This window comes from Dermacentor albipictus, chromosome 1 (assembly GCF_038994185.2).
Source record: "Dermacentor albipictus isolate Rhodes 1998 colony chromosome 1, USDA_Dalb.pri_finalv2, whole genome shotgun sequence".
Lineage (NCBI taxonomy): Eukaryota > Metazoa > Arthropoda > Arachnida > Ixodida > Ixodidae > Dermacentor > Dermacentor albipictus.
The window spans coordinates 480,145,435-480,162,008 of record NC_091821.1 but is presented as its reverse complement, the minus strand read 5'-3'; the positions used below and the strand labels follow the sequence as shown (position 1 = coordinate 480,162,008).

General features: G+C 47.9%; 1 protein-coding gene across 2 annotated transcripts in view; it reads left to right on the top strand.

Moving 5' to 3' along the window:
- Positions 1-16,574, top strand: part of LOC135901439 (beta-hexosaminidase subunit alpha-like) — an 86,392-nt gene that overhangs the window by 63,176 nt on the left and 6,642 nt on the right. For both annotated transcript variants that reach the window (XM_070532536.1, XM_065431245.1), the window contains 2 exons: positions 130-202; positions 444-615. In XM_070532536.1, coding sequence (XP_070388637.1) covers positions 130-202; positions 444-615 — 245 coding nt within the window. The remainder of the gene's footprint in view (positions 1-129; positions 203-443; positions 616-16,574) is intronic.

Here is a 16,574-nt window from a genome sequence, read left to right as displayed (position 1 = left end):
GAGCTAACGAGGTGCCTAGATAAACATGGACATTGCTTACAAAGCTTCAGTCAAGTGTGTCAGCTCGAAAGAAGCATGGAAACGCACGCAGGTTTTCATCATGTCCTGCTTCGCGGATTACGTTTTCAGGTTGCTGAAACTTGTGCAAGAGGTACGGAAGAGCTACATGGTGTGGCAGGAAGTATTCGACAACAACGTTGAGGTAAGTGAAAGCATCCCATTGGGCTTCGAGAATAACGCCGATACTCAAACTAATTCATTGAACTAAATATCTGAATAGCATGCGCATGAACGCGACTTAGATAAAAGCAACCATGAGACACAGCGATGAAGTCGCAACAAATCACTACAGACAGTGGGTGGGTGCTTTAATCTGGTAGGCTCGCAATCGACTGGTCCACTCATAAGCCTCAAGACGACTTGACAGTGTAGTGTCTTTGCAGATTGCGCCTGACACAGTGGTACATGTATGGAAAGGACCCCACCAGGAGGAAATGAGTGCTGTGACGGCAGCCGGGTTCAATGCGCTCTTATCCAGCTGCTGGTACTTGGACCACATCGGCTATGGTCGCGACTGGCAGAAATACTACTCCTGCGATCCGCATAACTTCACAGGCGAGTATAGGCATATATATATATATATATATATATATATATATATATATATATATATATATATATATATATATATATATATATATATATATATTATAATACGGAGACCGCAGCTCACGCGCGAAGAAGTCGAAGAAGAGGGAAGATGATGATGGCTATGTACAAATGAAAACGACGAAGTACGTTAATAGTGCTTACAATATATATATATATATATATATATATATATATATATATATATATCAACGCCCAATGCAGGGCAAAGGCTTCTCCCGTACTTCTCCAACTACCCCGATCATGTGCTAATTGTGGCCATGTTGTCCGTGCAAACTTCTTAAACTCATCCGCCCACCTTTCTGCCGCCCCCTCCTACGCTTCCCTTCCCTGAAATCCAGTCCGTAACCCTTAATGACCATCAGTTATCTTCCCTCCTCGTTACACACCCTGCCCATGCCCATTTCTTTTTCTTGATTTCATCTAAGATGTCATTAACTCGCGTTGGTGCCCTCACCCAGTCTGTTCTTTTCTTGTCTCTTGACGTTACACCCATCATTATTCTTTCCATAGCTTGTTGCGTCGTCCTCAATTTAAGTAGAACCAGTTTCATAACCCTCCAGGTTTCTGCCCTGTACGTGAGTACTGGTAAGACACAGCTGTTATACACTCTTCTCCTGAGGGATAATGGCAACCTGCTGTTCATGATCTAAGAATGCCTGCCAAACACATCCCAGCCCATTCTTGTTCTTCTGATTCAGTCTCATGATCCGGATCCGCGGTCACTACCTGCCCTAAATAGATGAATTCTCTTACCACTTCTAGTGCCTCTCTACCTATCGTAAACTGCTGTTCTCTTCCGAGACTGTTAAACATTAGTTTTCTGCAGATTAATTCTTAGACCCACCCTTCTGCTTTGCCTCTCCAGGTCAGTGAGCATGCATTGCAATTGGCCCCCTGATTTAATAAGGAAGGCAATATCATCAGCTAATCTTAACTTACTAAGGTATTCCCAATTAACTCTTATCCCCAATTCTTCCCAATCTAGGTCTCTGAATACCTCCTGTAAACACACTGTGAATAGCATTGGTGAGATTGTATCTCCCTGCCTGACGCCTTCCTTTATTGGGATTCTGTTGCTTTCTTCATGGAGGACTACGGTGGCTGTGGAGCCACTATACATATATTTCAGTTTTTTTTACATACGGCTCGTCTACACCCTGATTCCATAATGGCTCCATGACTGCTGAGGTTTAGCCAGAATCAAACGCTTTCTCGTAATCAATGAAAGCTATATATAAGGGTTGGTTACATTCCGCACATTTCTCTATCACCTGATTGATAGTGTGAATGCGGTCTATTGTTGAGTAGCCTTTACGAAATCCTGCCTGGTCCTTTTGTTGACAGAAGTCTAAGGTGTTCCTGATGCTATTTGCGATTACCTTAAAGTACTTTGTAGGCAACTCACAGTAAGCTGATGGGTCTATAATTTTTCAAGTCTTTGGCGTCCCCTTTCTTATGGATTATGTTAGCGTTCTTCCAAGATTCCGTTGCGCTCAAGGTCATGAGGCGTTGCGTATACAGGGTGGCCAGTCTTCCTAGAACAATGTTCCCACCATCCTTCAGCAAATCTGCTGTTACCTGATCCTCCCCAGCTGCATTCCTCTTTTGCACAGCTCCCCCGGCTTTCTTTACTTCTTCCGGCGTTACTTGTGGGATGTCAAATTCCTCTAGACTATTGTCTCTTTCATTATCGTCGTGGGTGCCTCTGGTACTGTATAAATCTCTATAGATCTCCTCAGTCACCCGAACTATCTCATCCATATTAGTAATTACATTGCCGGCTTTGTTTCTTAACGCATACATCTGATTCTTGCCTATTCCTGGTTTCTTCTTCACTGCTTTTAGGCTTCCTCCGTTCCTGAGAGCATGTTCAATTATATGCATATTATTCTTCCTTATGTCAGCTGTCTTAGGCTTGTTGATTAACTTGGAAAGTTCTGCCAGTTCTATTCTAGCTGTAGGGTTAGAGGCTTTCGTACATTGGGCATTTTATAGTCAGATCTTTCGACTCCTGCGACAGCTTACCAGTATCCTGTCTAACGAAGTTACCACCTACTTTTATTTCACGCTCCTTAACGATGCCCACAAGATTGTCGTTCATTGCTTCAACACAAAGGTCATCTTTCTGAGTTAAAGCCGAATATCTGTTCTGTTGCTTGATCCTGAATTCTTCTATTTTCCCTCTTACCGCTAACTCATTGATCGGCTTCTTATGTACCAGTTTCTTCCGTTCCCTCAAGTCTAGGCTTATTCGAGTTCTTACCATCCTGTGGTCACTGCAGCGCACCTTGCCGGGCACGTCCACATCTTGTATGATACCAGGGTTAGCGCAGAGTATGAGGTCTATTTCATTTCTAGTCTCGCCATTCGGGCTCCTCCAGGTCCACTTTCGGCTATCCCGCTTGCGGAAGAAGGTATTCATTATACGCATATTATTCCGTTCTGCAAACTCTACTAATAACTATCCTCTGCTATTCCTAGAACCTATGCCATATCCCCCCCTCCTTACTTGCCTCCAGCCTGCTTCTTGCCTACCCTGGCATTGAGGTCGCCCATCAGTAAAGTGTATCTTGTTTTGACTTTACCCATCGCCGATTCCACGTCTTCATAGAACCTTTCGACTTCCTGGTCATCATGACTGGATTTAAGGGGCGTAGGCCTGTACGAAATTCAATTTGTACCTCTTATTAAGTTTCACAACAGGACCTGCCACCTTCTTGTTAATGCAATAGAGTTCCTCTATGATACCAGCTATATCCCTAATAATCAGGAGTCCGACTCCTAGTTCTCGTCTCTCCGCTAAATCCCGGTAGCACAGGACATGCCCGCTTTTTAGCACTGTATATGCTTCTTTTGTCCTCCTAACCTCACTGAACCCTATTATATCCCATTTGCTGCCCGCTAATTCCTTCAATGGCCCTGTTAGGCTCGCCTCGCTAGATGACTCACCTCATTATAACTTCTTTTGTCTAACCCACTCCTGGAATAGCACCATAAAGGGGCTGCAGTATGTCTAAATAAATAAATAAAATAAATAAATAATGTTCTAGCGTGAGGCGTTGCCAGGTTCAGATTCCCATGACGGCCTGTCCGGACCAAGATAGTCTTAGCAGCCGTTGCTGCGTCACAGGTCTGACCGCCATCGTGAACAGTTGCTTCGCAGCTGCTTGCGACTGAAGGCCTGGGTTTGATTGTTGTATTCATATAAGAGACTCTGGCCAAGTAGTGCACAAGGGTTGCCAATCCTGCTCTGGTGAGGGAGTGCATTGCCGGTTCCGGCCACCGGGATCAGGCCTCACTCCAGGCCTGTTTATGCAATTTTATCAACACGCGCATTTTCCCTTAATCCGGTGGAAAATTGCGCGGCACCGGGATTCGAACCACGGTCCGCTTGCATGCGAGGTGGATGCTCCACCTCTACGCCACCACTTTAGTAAATCAACGTAATTATTTTGCTATTTATTATTCAGACTTTGCTATTTCGATAAGGACGACATTTACTTAATTAATTAACTATAGGTAAAGTTATCACAATGGTGGTTTTATCTGTAAGTAATAATTAAGTTTAATGAATTAGGTCTAACTAATATCAAGGTATCCATAATTCTTGATTAGGCTCCGTTGATTTAACCTTGGTAACTTTTGATTTGTCTAATAGTTTCACTTAAATTGATTTTAATTAACCTAATTACTCCTAATTGCCCTCAATTAATCGTTGTTACGCTAACCGTTTTTATCGTAACTAATCTTACTAGTCTTTATTAACCTTACGTACACGTATACCTCTCAGTACTTGCTATATAGAGTCAATATGATAAATCTCATTAGTCATACGTAGTCATAAGGCATTCTCATATGCACCTCTTTAGGGCCTCGTTAGTCATACGTAGTCATAAGGCATCTTTATATACACCTCTTTAGGGCCTCGTTAGTCATACGTATTCATAAGGCATTCTTATATACCGTTAGTCATACGTAGTCATAAGGCATTCTTATATACACCTCTTTAGGGCCTCGTTTGTCATACGTCATAAGGCATTCTCATATACACCTCTTTAGGGCCTCGTTAGTCATACGTAGTCATAAGGCATTCTTATATACACCTCTTTAGGGCCTCGTTAGCCATACGTAGTCATAAGGCATTCTTATATACACCTCTTTAGGGCCTCGTTAGTCATACGTAGTCATAAGGCATTCTTATATACACCTCTTTAGGGCCTCGTTAGTCATACGTAGTCATAAGGCATTCTCATATACACCTCTTTAGTGCCTCGTTAGCCATACGTAGTCATAAGGCATTCTAATATACACCTCTTTAGGTCCTCGTTAGTCATACGTAGTCACAAGGAATTCTCATATACACCTCTTTAGGGCCTCGTTAGCCATACGTAGTCATAAGGCATTCTCATATACACCTCTTAGGACCTCGTTAGTCATACGTAGTCATAAGGCATTTTCATATACATCTCCTTAGGCCTGACACGATGTACATGCAGTGCATCGTGCCAAGCGTTACAGACAGAAAAACAGACGGACGGACAAAGTTCCGAGGGAAGAAGCCCCAGAACGCTTATGTATTAATATAAGTACGCCAGGAGCACCTAATAACTACCGGGCGTATGTCGGCGCCTCCACGTTTCCAGTGCGCTTGCGTATCCAACGCGGTTTGCTAGCAGCAGGCGTTGCTCTGCAGGCCCCGCTCCTTGCGCAGCAGTCATGGGAGGAGTGGGGAGGTCCAGGTAATTCTAGCAGGCGCTTGCCTATCGGCCATGCATGGTTGTTCTGACCACCAACAGATGAAGCCATAAGCAGACGCACTTCTTCTTGCTGTCACTTGCTGGCGCTCTAAGCAGCCTCCGCAGAGCACGGGCCACCCGATCGCGTGTTCCCTTTCATAAAGGACCACCGTGTATACAAGCGGAACTTCCAAGCCCAGTTTAGTACACCGTGAACAAAGCGATAAGTGCGTATTCAGGCGGCATAATATACTCGCAAGCTTGGTGCACGAGTATGCAGTTCACGCTGTCAAGTGCGCATGCACTCTGCCACGTCCATGGCCGAGGCAATTTCGGTGCGCAAGAACCGCAATTCGACGATCTTGATGGGCGTGTTTAGCACGGCCACCAAGTCACTCACTCGGAGGTGCTTCTCGACCTCCAGCGAGTAGATGCAGCTGCAAAAAGTTGACAGTCATTTATGTATCCTTACGTTATCTGAATGCCAAAGCATGAGGAGTTGTCCAAGCAACCAGGTTAAATTAAAACTCCCCCTTAATCCACTTTGCTCTAATTTGTACAAACGTTAACCCAAATTAATCCACCTCAATCCCCCTTCATTCACTTTAGGTCACCTGAATCCACTTTAAGCCATCTCAATCCACTTTAATCCGGTTGTGGTAGTGGGTCAGGTCGGTTTTTTTGGAGTCTGGGCCACGGAGTCCGTCCGACGCCGTGGCTGTTCACCGTGGGCTTTTGCAGTGCGAGCCACAAGAGATCTAGCGCCTGCTAATGCAAAACAAGAATGAAAGCATGGCCACTAACAGTACCCCTAGCTCTCTGGTTGAGGGCTAGTATCGTTGCTAGACTGATTCTACCTTTTCCAACGAGGTCTACCTATTATTCGACTGATTCAGTACTTATATCTTCCTGATTCAATGGAACAGTACGCGTGCCTAAATCGTCACTGATTTTCGTATGCCTCTCCAACTGCCAAAGTTGGGGAGGTATACGCAGCACTTTCTATATACACAAGACATATCAAGCAAGCAGCCCTATTTGCGACTTTACTCCTTGATGGCCGTGTCCTCGAATTTCTTCTCCTTCTTGTACGCGATGTGAATGTAGTGGCTGGTCTCGATCACCAGGGAGATGGCCGGCATCTTCTGCTCAACGAAAACGCAATACGAGCGCTCCCTTTACAATTCCTTTATATGATGTGTTCGCGATGCTTCTGCAAAGAAGCAAAGCCGTTTTCTGGTTCAATCGCCTCTGAAGACGCTTTCCCGTGCACAGCACATCGTTCACGACCTTTGAACTTTCCGCTGTTCATCATGTCAGTGAGCATATTCAGCTTCTTCATGAATGGAGCGGAAGAAAATATATGCCATTCGCCATCTTCTGCCCCGGCCAAGGTGAACGCCAAACGTTTTCAGCATTCGGTCTTCATCGACCCCCAAGGGAGTCGTTAACACTCGGCAATGACAAGTTACAAATGTCACTCTCCAAACACTGACTGATGATGACTGTCCAAACTGATTCTGTACATGAGTATCTAAACCGTGGTTCTTTATTTCTTTCCTTCTTCCTTTCTTTTTTTCTTTGTTGCTGTCTACAAGGTGCTTCGCGAAGGAGGCCAGGTAACGTACGCACGACACATACTGGGTTGACTCGCAAGAGAATACTTCGCATTCATACCTTGTAGAGCGGCGCGCCACGGCAGGTGACCAGCTCCCAGAAGTGGCTGGACACGTCCAGGGCCACGCGGGGGTCGCGACATTTCAGGAATACGCGTGCCGCTCTGTTCAGGCAGAACTCCTCCTCTTCGATCTCGTCCACGCGGCAGCTGTCCGTGAACAAAAGCCACAGGTGGCCAGTAAGACAATGCGCACGGTGAACCACTCACCAGCCAGTATAAGCGCCCGAACGACCGTGAGTGGAAGGATGTGGGGCACACGGCAAGCTATACAGCCAACGGTACAGACTTTTGCAGCGAGATGTGAAAACCGAGCGGGACGCACTTGCTGCGGACTTGAGAACAGCACCCGAAGGCGCACTTTCACAGTGCGATGCAGACGCGCAGAAAAGGAACGGGGGCCCGTATTAAGTGGATGTTAAACAGACTAAAAGGACATTACGGAAATGGCTCAAGCAGACGCAGAATCAAAAATACCTAAATGAGCAGTTCAGGGGCATCATTTAAACAAAGCGGCGAAAATCTGTGCTTAGTAAAAAAAATAACGCAGATCCCACGCACTGTGCCGTTGAATGTTACCGCAATCATTTTGGAGGTAGGTGGCGATTCATCATCATTTCAGGATCTGCAAGGCGTTACCAGACAGGTCAGATAGCGAGCAATTGTGTGTGTGACGCGATATTGACACGTGTATTTATATTTATCGGGCGACCAGGTTTCACTGCCTAACAAATCTTATCGCACAGCGCGGGACGCGCTTGCATGTATCCGAAGTTTCTGGAAAGTTATCGATGCTTCTATCCGCAGTCTGTTGTTGCCGAACCTTGTGTTATCTGATTTATTCGCCTGACGCGAATGATGTAGAACTTTATGGAAGGCACGCGGGTCCCAACGATTAGTCTGGAACATTCGACGATTGTGTATAAAAGCCGACGCGCTTGAACCGCTGATCAGATTTTCGACGATCGCCGACCGTGTTCGCCGCTATCGTTGTGCTATAAGTGTAGCCTGTTTTGTGGGCACAGGTTCGCCCAATAAAAGTTAGTTTTGTCTATCACAGTATTGCTACTGTGTTCTTAACGTCACCACCATGTGACAATATCTTATGTGACGACAGCACCAAGGCGAGAATGATCGGTAGCGACGATAATATGAAGACTCGGTTTGTCGTATTCCGAACAATTAGCGTTATGGTGCTGTGTCGCACAGGCTACAAAATTATTCTCATGCAATGTTTATGTGTATATGCAGCACACCATTCACAAACTATGCCGAAATGCAGATGTAAAATCAGGCGTATACGTCGGCGAAGTGACGTCGCGAGGCATATACGATTACTATGGGCAGAGTGGCGATGGGATGTGTTTATGTATACACAGAGAAGTGAGACACATATCTAGCTACATCGAAGGATTCTGCACATTTTGTGCCACGTTTGGTACATTGTACACACGCCCAATGGCACGCATGTAGTGACACACAAGATCAAGATCACTATAGGCCAAATATAAGAAATTTTTTTTCAGCATTATTGAAGTTGTTGAATATCATGTACCGTTCATATTATTTTATTTGTTTATTACTAGTTTATTACCGCCTATGCTCTTGTATATATATACATCTCTCGATGAGCGCGCCTTACCTGAGAGACGGTTGGACTAAATTGTCAATGGAAACACTAAATCGCTCGCCTCGTTCGTAACCATAATTATTGCTCAAGCTGCACGTGCGTTTTTTGAGAAAATACTTCGTTTTATGCGTAGATGACCCGATGCACTTGAAGCACCGTCAGAAAACTTGCGCTAAACTGTGCGGCTTTTAGTGCTACGGCAAGAAAGGCAGTTTTATTTTCTTTTTTTCACGTGGCACACTACTGAATGAGGTCCCGAAGTGCCCGGATAACACCTCTACGTTGACGGCGGAGGCGTATAGCTATAAATTTTTACATTTAGCCTATTGTGTTCTTTATCTACTAGCGCCTGTGTGTATGAAAGGGCCCTATAGTTCGAATAAACGTTGAGTGAAGATTTCGTAGAGCTGTTTTACTTAAATGGTGATGCAAACAAACGCATGATACATGCAAGGTTATTTTATATAGAAGGACGCGCGAGGAACTCACGACCTTCACCCGTGAGGAAGCTTTGAGCAAGTTGGCGTCGTGATAACGCACACGAAACTTCATATTCTGCACCACGTTTTTCAGCATAGCACCCACGTGACTCACGCGACCGCAGGTTACACTGTCTCCGGATTTGCCCCCAGTTTGCACTGCACCATCACCGAGATCAGTCCTCTTTGCTATTAACGCTGCCGCTGCGCTGGGCCCACATGGCCAGAAAACGAGCGAGCCGGTGCACCAAACGCCGGAAAGGGGTTTCGTGCATCTGCTTTGGGTCCGCCCGCAACATTGCCCTGCCCCGCGGGGTAAGCCCATGACGACGGTTAAATGAAGTTCACTAGCTCAAGGGACAAATGAGGGAGGTAGTCCCGTCTGATAGCGCCTCGATGCATTGGATGTTTGGTTTGTCGAGTGATGTGTACAATGCTAATGCTTTAAAACGTTGCGCTGCCCATGGCGCGTTACATACGAACCATTGGACAACGCGCAGAGCGTAATAGGAGGCGTTCTTGCGGTAGTCCTTCGGGATGTTCCTGCCCAGCCACTGGAACGCCAGCTTGATCTCTTGAAGCGAGGCGTCGATGTTGCCGTAGTAGAACTGGATGGCTGCTCTCATGCTCTCAAATATATATATATATATATATATATATATATATATATATATATATATATATATATATTCTAAAGGTGTTTATTTGGCAGAGCTCGGGAGCAGCGCAACGTCGACGGGCAGGGCAGTCACAGCTTCCAAGCACGAGAGCCGTTGCTGAGCAGGAGCGCTCGACCCACTAGCGTTTAGAGCCAGTAGCGCTGAACCCACTAGCGTCTCTTCTACAATCTCTTCGCTACAACCACCCCCCGGGAGCGAGAAGGGAGCCGTCCGGCGACCTAACAGCTCGTCACGATGAGTGGGTCGTAGTCGTAGTCGATGAGTGGGTCGCATGTCTCCAGATGGCTCAACTGGTTCGATGACATAGTTTACAGGAGATGCGCGTTCGAGAACACAATAAGGGCCTTCATACTTAGGGACCAGTTTTGATGAGAGGCCAGGGGCAGTTAAAGGGACTGAGAGCCACACGAGCGCTCCCGGATCGAAGGTGACCGTGGCAGTGGCGTCACCGCGAGTGCTCCTCTGGCGCTCTTGATCATCGGAAGTAAAGGCCCGTGCGAGGTCACGGCACTTTTCTGCATGTCGGACCGTGTCAGAAATAGGGACGTACTCGGATGCATCCGGCCGGTACGGAAGAATGGTGTCGATGGTGTGCGAAGGGTGTCGACCATACAGCAAGAAATAGGGTGAAAATCCAGTGGTGCTCTGCGTAGCGGTATTATACGCGTAGGTGACGAATGGCAGAATGGCGTCCCAGTTCGTGTGGTCGGAGGCAACGTACATTGAAAGCATGTCGCCGAGTGTACGGTTGAAGCGTTCTGTGAGGCCATTCGTTTGAGGGTGGTACGCCGTAGTCGTACGATGAACAACGTGGCACGCTTTGAGAATCGCTTCAACTACTTCCGACAGGAAGACGCGTCCGCGATCGCTGAGCAATTCTTGAGGTGGACCATGCCGCAGGATGAATCGGCGAAGCAGGAATGATGCAACATCGCGCGCTGTAGCTGCTGGGAGAGCGGCGGTTTCAGCGTATCGTGTAAGGTGATCTACTGCCACAATGGCCCAGCGGTTACCAGACAACGTCAGGGGAAGTGGCCCATACAAATCGATGCCAACGCGCCCGAACGGTTGGGTAGGGCAGGGTAGAGGCTGCAGGCCAGCTGGCGAGAGGTGGGGTGAAGATTTTCGGCGCTAGCAGTCGGGGCATGAACGAACAAACTTTTGAATGTAGTTGTACATTCCTCGCCAGTAGTAGCGTCGTCGGAGGCGCTGATAGGTTTTGAAAAGTCCCGAATGCGCACACTGTGGATCAGAGTGGAACGATGAGCAGATTTCAGAACGCAGGCTTCAAGGTACAACTAATAACCACTGGCGGCCGTCAGAGGTGTAATTGCGTCGATGAAGCAGGTCGTCGCGAATGGCGAAATGGCGAGCTTGACGGCGCAATGCACGAGTGGTAGGCTGCGATGACGGATCAGCAAGGCAGTCTATGATGGAGGCAATCCAGGGGTCCTTGCGCTGCTCAGAAGCGATGGTCCCAATGTCGACGGAAGAAACGTCAAGCTGGGATATTGCGCAGCATGCATTGTCGTCTGGCAAGGGAGAACGTGAGAGGGCGTCAGCATCAGCATGCTGGCGTCCGTTGCGGTACAGTACGCGGATATCGTAATCCTGTAAGCGAAGCGCCCAGCGGGCGAGACGGCCTAAGGGATCCTTCAATGACGACAGCCAGCATAGTGCATGGTGGTCCGTGACGACATCAAATTGGCGACCGTACAAATAGGGCCGGAACTTGGTAAGCGCCCAGATGATCGCCAGGCATTCTTTTTCCGTGACGGTGTAATTGGTCTCGGCTTTAGTAAGCATACGGCTTGCATATGCCACAACATATTCAGGAAACCCTTCTTTGCGCTGTGCTAAGACAGCGCCGAGGCCAACACCGCTGGCATCTGTGTGTACCTCAATAGGTGCCGTTGGATCGTAGTGGCGCAAAATGGGAAGAGACGTCAGCAAACGACGGAGCTTAGTGAACGCCTCGTCGCACTCGGACGACCACGAATGGAGAGGTCCGTTGCTGCCAAGGAGCTTCGTCAGGGGTGATATGACGGCGGCGAAATTGCGAATGAAGCGCCGGAAGTAGGAACACAAACCTACAAAACTGCGCAGTTCTTTGACGGACGTCGGTTTAGGAAATTCAGCTACGGCACGAAGTTTGGCTGGATCGGGGAGGATTCCATCCTTCGAGACGACATAGCCTAGTATCATGAGCTGCCGCGCTGCAAATTGGCACTTCTTTAGGTTCAGTTGAAGGCCAGCGTTCGCTAAGCGAGTCAAAACACGCCGTAGGCGTTGAAGGTGCGTGGTGAAGTCAGAGGCAAAAACAACAACGTCGTCGAGATAACATAAGCACGTGTGCCACTTCAAACCGCGGAGGACTGTGTCCATCATGCGTTCAAAAGTTGCTGGCGCATTACAAAGTCCAAACGGCATGACGTTAAATTCGTATAAGCCGTCGGGTGTGACAAAGGCTGTCTTCGGCCTATCGACGTCAGCCATGGGTACTTGCCAATAGCCGGAGCGTAAATCTAGAGATGAAAAGAATTCTGCTCCTTGTAGGCTATCGATGGCGTCATCAATTCGCGGCAGCGGGTATACATCTTTGCGAGTGATCTTGTTCAGGCGGCGATAGTCTACACAGAACCGTATCGAGCCGTCTTTTTTCGTAACAAGGACGACAGGGGATGCCCATGGACTGTTCGAGGGTCCGATCACTTCGCAGCGAACCATATCGTCCACTTGCTCATTAATCACACGACGTTCCGTCGCAGAGACGCGATATGGTCGTTGCCGCAATGGTGGTTGGGAGCCAGGGTCAATATGGTGCGTGACAGCAGACGCCCGGCCCAAGGAAGGTTGCTCGACATCAAAAGAAGAACGAAATTCTTCTAAGATGCGCAGAAGCTGCGAACGCTGAGGTGGGGTGAGGCCATCGGCAATAGATGAATCGAACACACCTGTGGGCAAAGGGTCGGACGTCGACAGAGAACCGAGCGTGTTGTAACTGGCGCAGGACGTGTCTTCGGGAACATCCGTAATTTGTACGGCGTCGAGCACTTCCACGTGGCCAAGACATTCGCCTTGAAGCAGCATCACAGGGAATGAGAAGGGGTTACAGACAAAAATAGCTGTGGAGCCCTGTTTGACGTTCACAGTCGCAAAAAGCAGCAGCAGACGTTTTCGAGTGTAAAAGCGGCCTGATGGAGAAAGTAGTGCGATGGCGTCAGAGAGGCTGCTGCAATGCATTGATACAATCACTGACGAGTTGGGAGGAACGTTGGTGTCGTGCCTGACGAGTAGTTTGTTTGCAAAAGAAGCATCATTGGCAAGTGTCATATCTGAGATCGGCGACAGTTCGAGTTCGGCCCGTGCGCAATGAATGACGGCATCGTGGCGGGCGAGAAAGTCCCACCCCAGGATAACTTCGTGGGAGCACGAGGAAATCGCAATAAATTCGACGGCGTATGCAACGTCCTCGATGAGAACACGAGCGGTGCACGCCGCAATCGGGTGAATACGCTGTGCGCCTGCTGTGCGGAGGGCGAATCCAGCAATGGGCGTCGTAACCTTTCGAAGGAAGCGACAAAGCTTTGCGTCCATAACTGATACAGCGGCTCCGGTATCCACGAGGGCATATGTGCGCACACCGTATACTAACACGTCTATCACATTGGTCGGGCTACGTTAAGGACTTCCGCGTTTCGACGGCGTCGCAGTCCTTGCCTCATGGACTGCGACGATTAGTTTTCCTCATCCCGAGCTTCGGGACGAGGCCGCATCGTTGATGGGGAGCGTCGGCGTGGAGAAGTTGAGCGCGGATGTTGGCGGACCGGCGGAATGGTGGTGACGCAGCCCGAGGTTCGTCGTCGTAATAAGGGCGCGGAGAACCCGCCATAGAACTTGGCCCATAAGGTGTAGCGCTAGGCGACTGCACGCGACTACAGTAGCGTGCGACGTGGCCTGCATAGCCGCACGCAAACATATTGGTCGATTGTCCGCTGTACGCCACCGAGTCGTTGCGGCAGGTCCCATCAATGTGGAAGGACGCGTTGGACGTGGCGCCTGGTGAAGTGATTGCATAGTTGGCTGTTGTCGTGGCATAGTGAGGACTTCGGCGTACGTGAGAGGTCCCCGTTGAGGGAGTTGTTGAGGCTGGGTGACGACTTCCGCGTAGCTGAGTGGCACAGCCGTCGGCATCTGTTGGGACCTGGCCATGACTTCGGCGTAGCTGTGAGGCGCAGCCGCAGGAACACGCTGGTGGTGCTCAGGCAAAACCTCACGCAGTTCTTGCGCTATGACGCGGCGAAGCGGAGGCGCAAAACTTGGCGTAGGCGCGTGTACCGAATGCGGCTGTGCAAAATCCATCAACGAGAGTTGCCGGGCAACTTCCTCGCGGACGAACGCCTTCATTTCTGCGAGCAACGCTGCCTGGTTGGACATGGCAGCCAAACCAGCGAGGTGTTCGTCACGCGGTAGAGATCGACGGGTCAGTGACCGCTGCCTGCGGACTTCTTCATAGCTCTGGCACAGTGTGACAATTTCAGCCACAGAGCGTGGACTTTTGGCCAGCAACATGTTAATGGCGTCGTCTTCTATGCCCTTCAGTATGTTTCGGATGCGATCAGACTCCGCCATGGTCGAATCGACTTTCCTGCATAGATCCAGGACATCTTCGATATAGCTGGTGAACGTTTCGCCTGGCTGTTGAGCTCGTTCTCGCAAACGTTGCTCGGCACGCAGCTTGCGAACAGCAGGGCGACCAAATACATCGGCGAGGGAAGTCTTAAATTCCGACCATGTCTGGAACTCTGCTTGGTGGTTGTTATACCACAGGCTGGCCACTCCAGCGAGGTAGAACAGAACATGGCTCAATTTGGCTGCTTCATCCCACTTGTTATGGTCGCCTACCCTGTCGTACGCCGTGAGCCATTCGTCCACGTCAGCGTCGTCTGCTCCAGTGTAGATAGGAGGGTCGCGATGACGAGGCACCCCGGGACACGCAGTGGGTGCAGGAGGAGGCGTTTGCTGGGAGGCGTCTTGGGGCATGGTAGATGGTAAGGTACGGGACCGGAGTTCCAGGATGATCGTCTGAGGTTACCCCGCACACTCCACCAATTCTAAAGGTGTTTATTTGGCAGAGCTCGGGAGCAGCGCAACGTCGACGGGCAGGGCAGTCACAGCATCCAAGCACGAGAGCCGTTGCTGAGCAGGAGCGCTCGACCCACTAGCGTTTAGAGCCAGTAGCGCTGAACCCACTAGCATCTCTTCTACAATCTCTTCGCTACTATATATATATATATATATATATATATATATATATATATATATATATATATATATATATATATATCGTAAGAAGCCAAGCAAGGCACCAAGCACAACACAGGGGAAATTATGCGTACTTATTGAAATAAAGAAATTATAAATTAATGGAATTGAAAGTGGATGAAAAAACAACTTGCCGCAGGTGGGGCACCATTCCATATCTTCGAATTACGCGTGCGATGCTCTACCAAATGAGCTACCGCGGAGTCGTCTTCCCAGTTACTATCCGGCGTGGGAAGACGTGTTAATACACACTTTCTCAATAAGAAGACGGCTGAATAATTAAGTACAAGTAATTTCCCCTGTGGTTTGCTTGGTGTCTTGGTTTGTTGGCTGCCAATGATATAAGAAATAAATATCCGGTCCCTCGCTTAACACTGTCGTCTCGTTCATTACATATCTATATATATATATATATATATATATATATATATATATATATATATATATATATATATATATATATATATATATATATATATATATATATATATATATATATATATATATATATATATATACACGAGGCATCCAAGTACAGTAGAAACCTCAAGATGAAACTTAGTCATTGCATTATGTATTCTCATATTTCCACTTTCTTCTTTGAAGAGATAGAACTGACATGCTAATTATATGTATTTAAGGTTCCTCTGGTAAGGCATGAAGTTTATTTCTGTTCGGCCCATACCTAGTCTTACATTGTTACCAACTGCCAAGTCGCCACAAAACAACTTCATTCCACAGTGGCGCATACCCTGTGCGGCATATGCAGTGACCCAAGTTGTTCCGATTTTCGTTTCGTACCATGTTCGCTCAGCACAGCACCACGAGACGCTACAAGTTCGACCATGGACTACCCAGCAGCTGAGGTTGGCGGGAAACCGTTATAGACGTTGAAAGGCTGCCCCTGGAAAAAGCGAAAAGTACCCTAAGATGCTCATCGCATAAATAAAAATAAATAAATAAACAAATACTGCGATAGTAGGCTGTCACATGTTCCTAAACGCATTAAACATATTGGCTGAGGTACGGCTTAGCAGTGCACTACAAAACCTGCACATGGTAAACAATGTGCGAATTTCACGTCGCATTATGCATAATCAGCAAAGCTTCCCCGGCTGTTTGACGTTAAGCTATCGAGCTATTGCCTTCGTTTTCAAGCAGCTTTTACTCTTTTGAACGTTTTACGTAGTGCAGGGTTTATCCTTCGAACTTCACCAGCTCTTAGATCGGTGCTTAAGGTAACGCAAAGGGGGCGCTTCGAATATAATACTCGAAGCAAGTTATCGCAGCGGTAATTACATCTTCGGTGATGACACGTCAGTATGCGACTCAATTAATAATAAAATGATCAAAAGTTTGCTGTAAATGCCATCATCT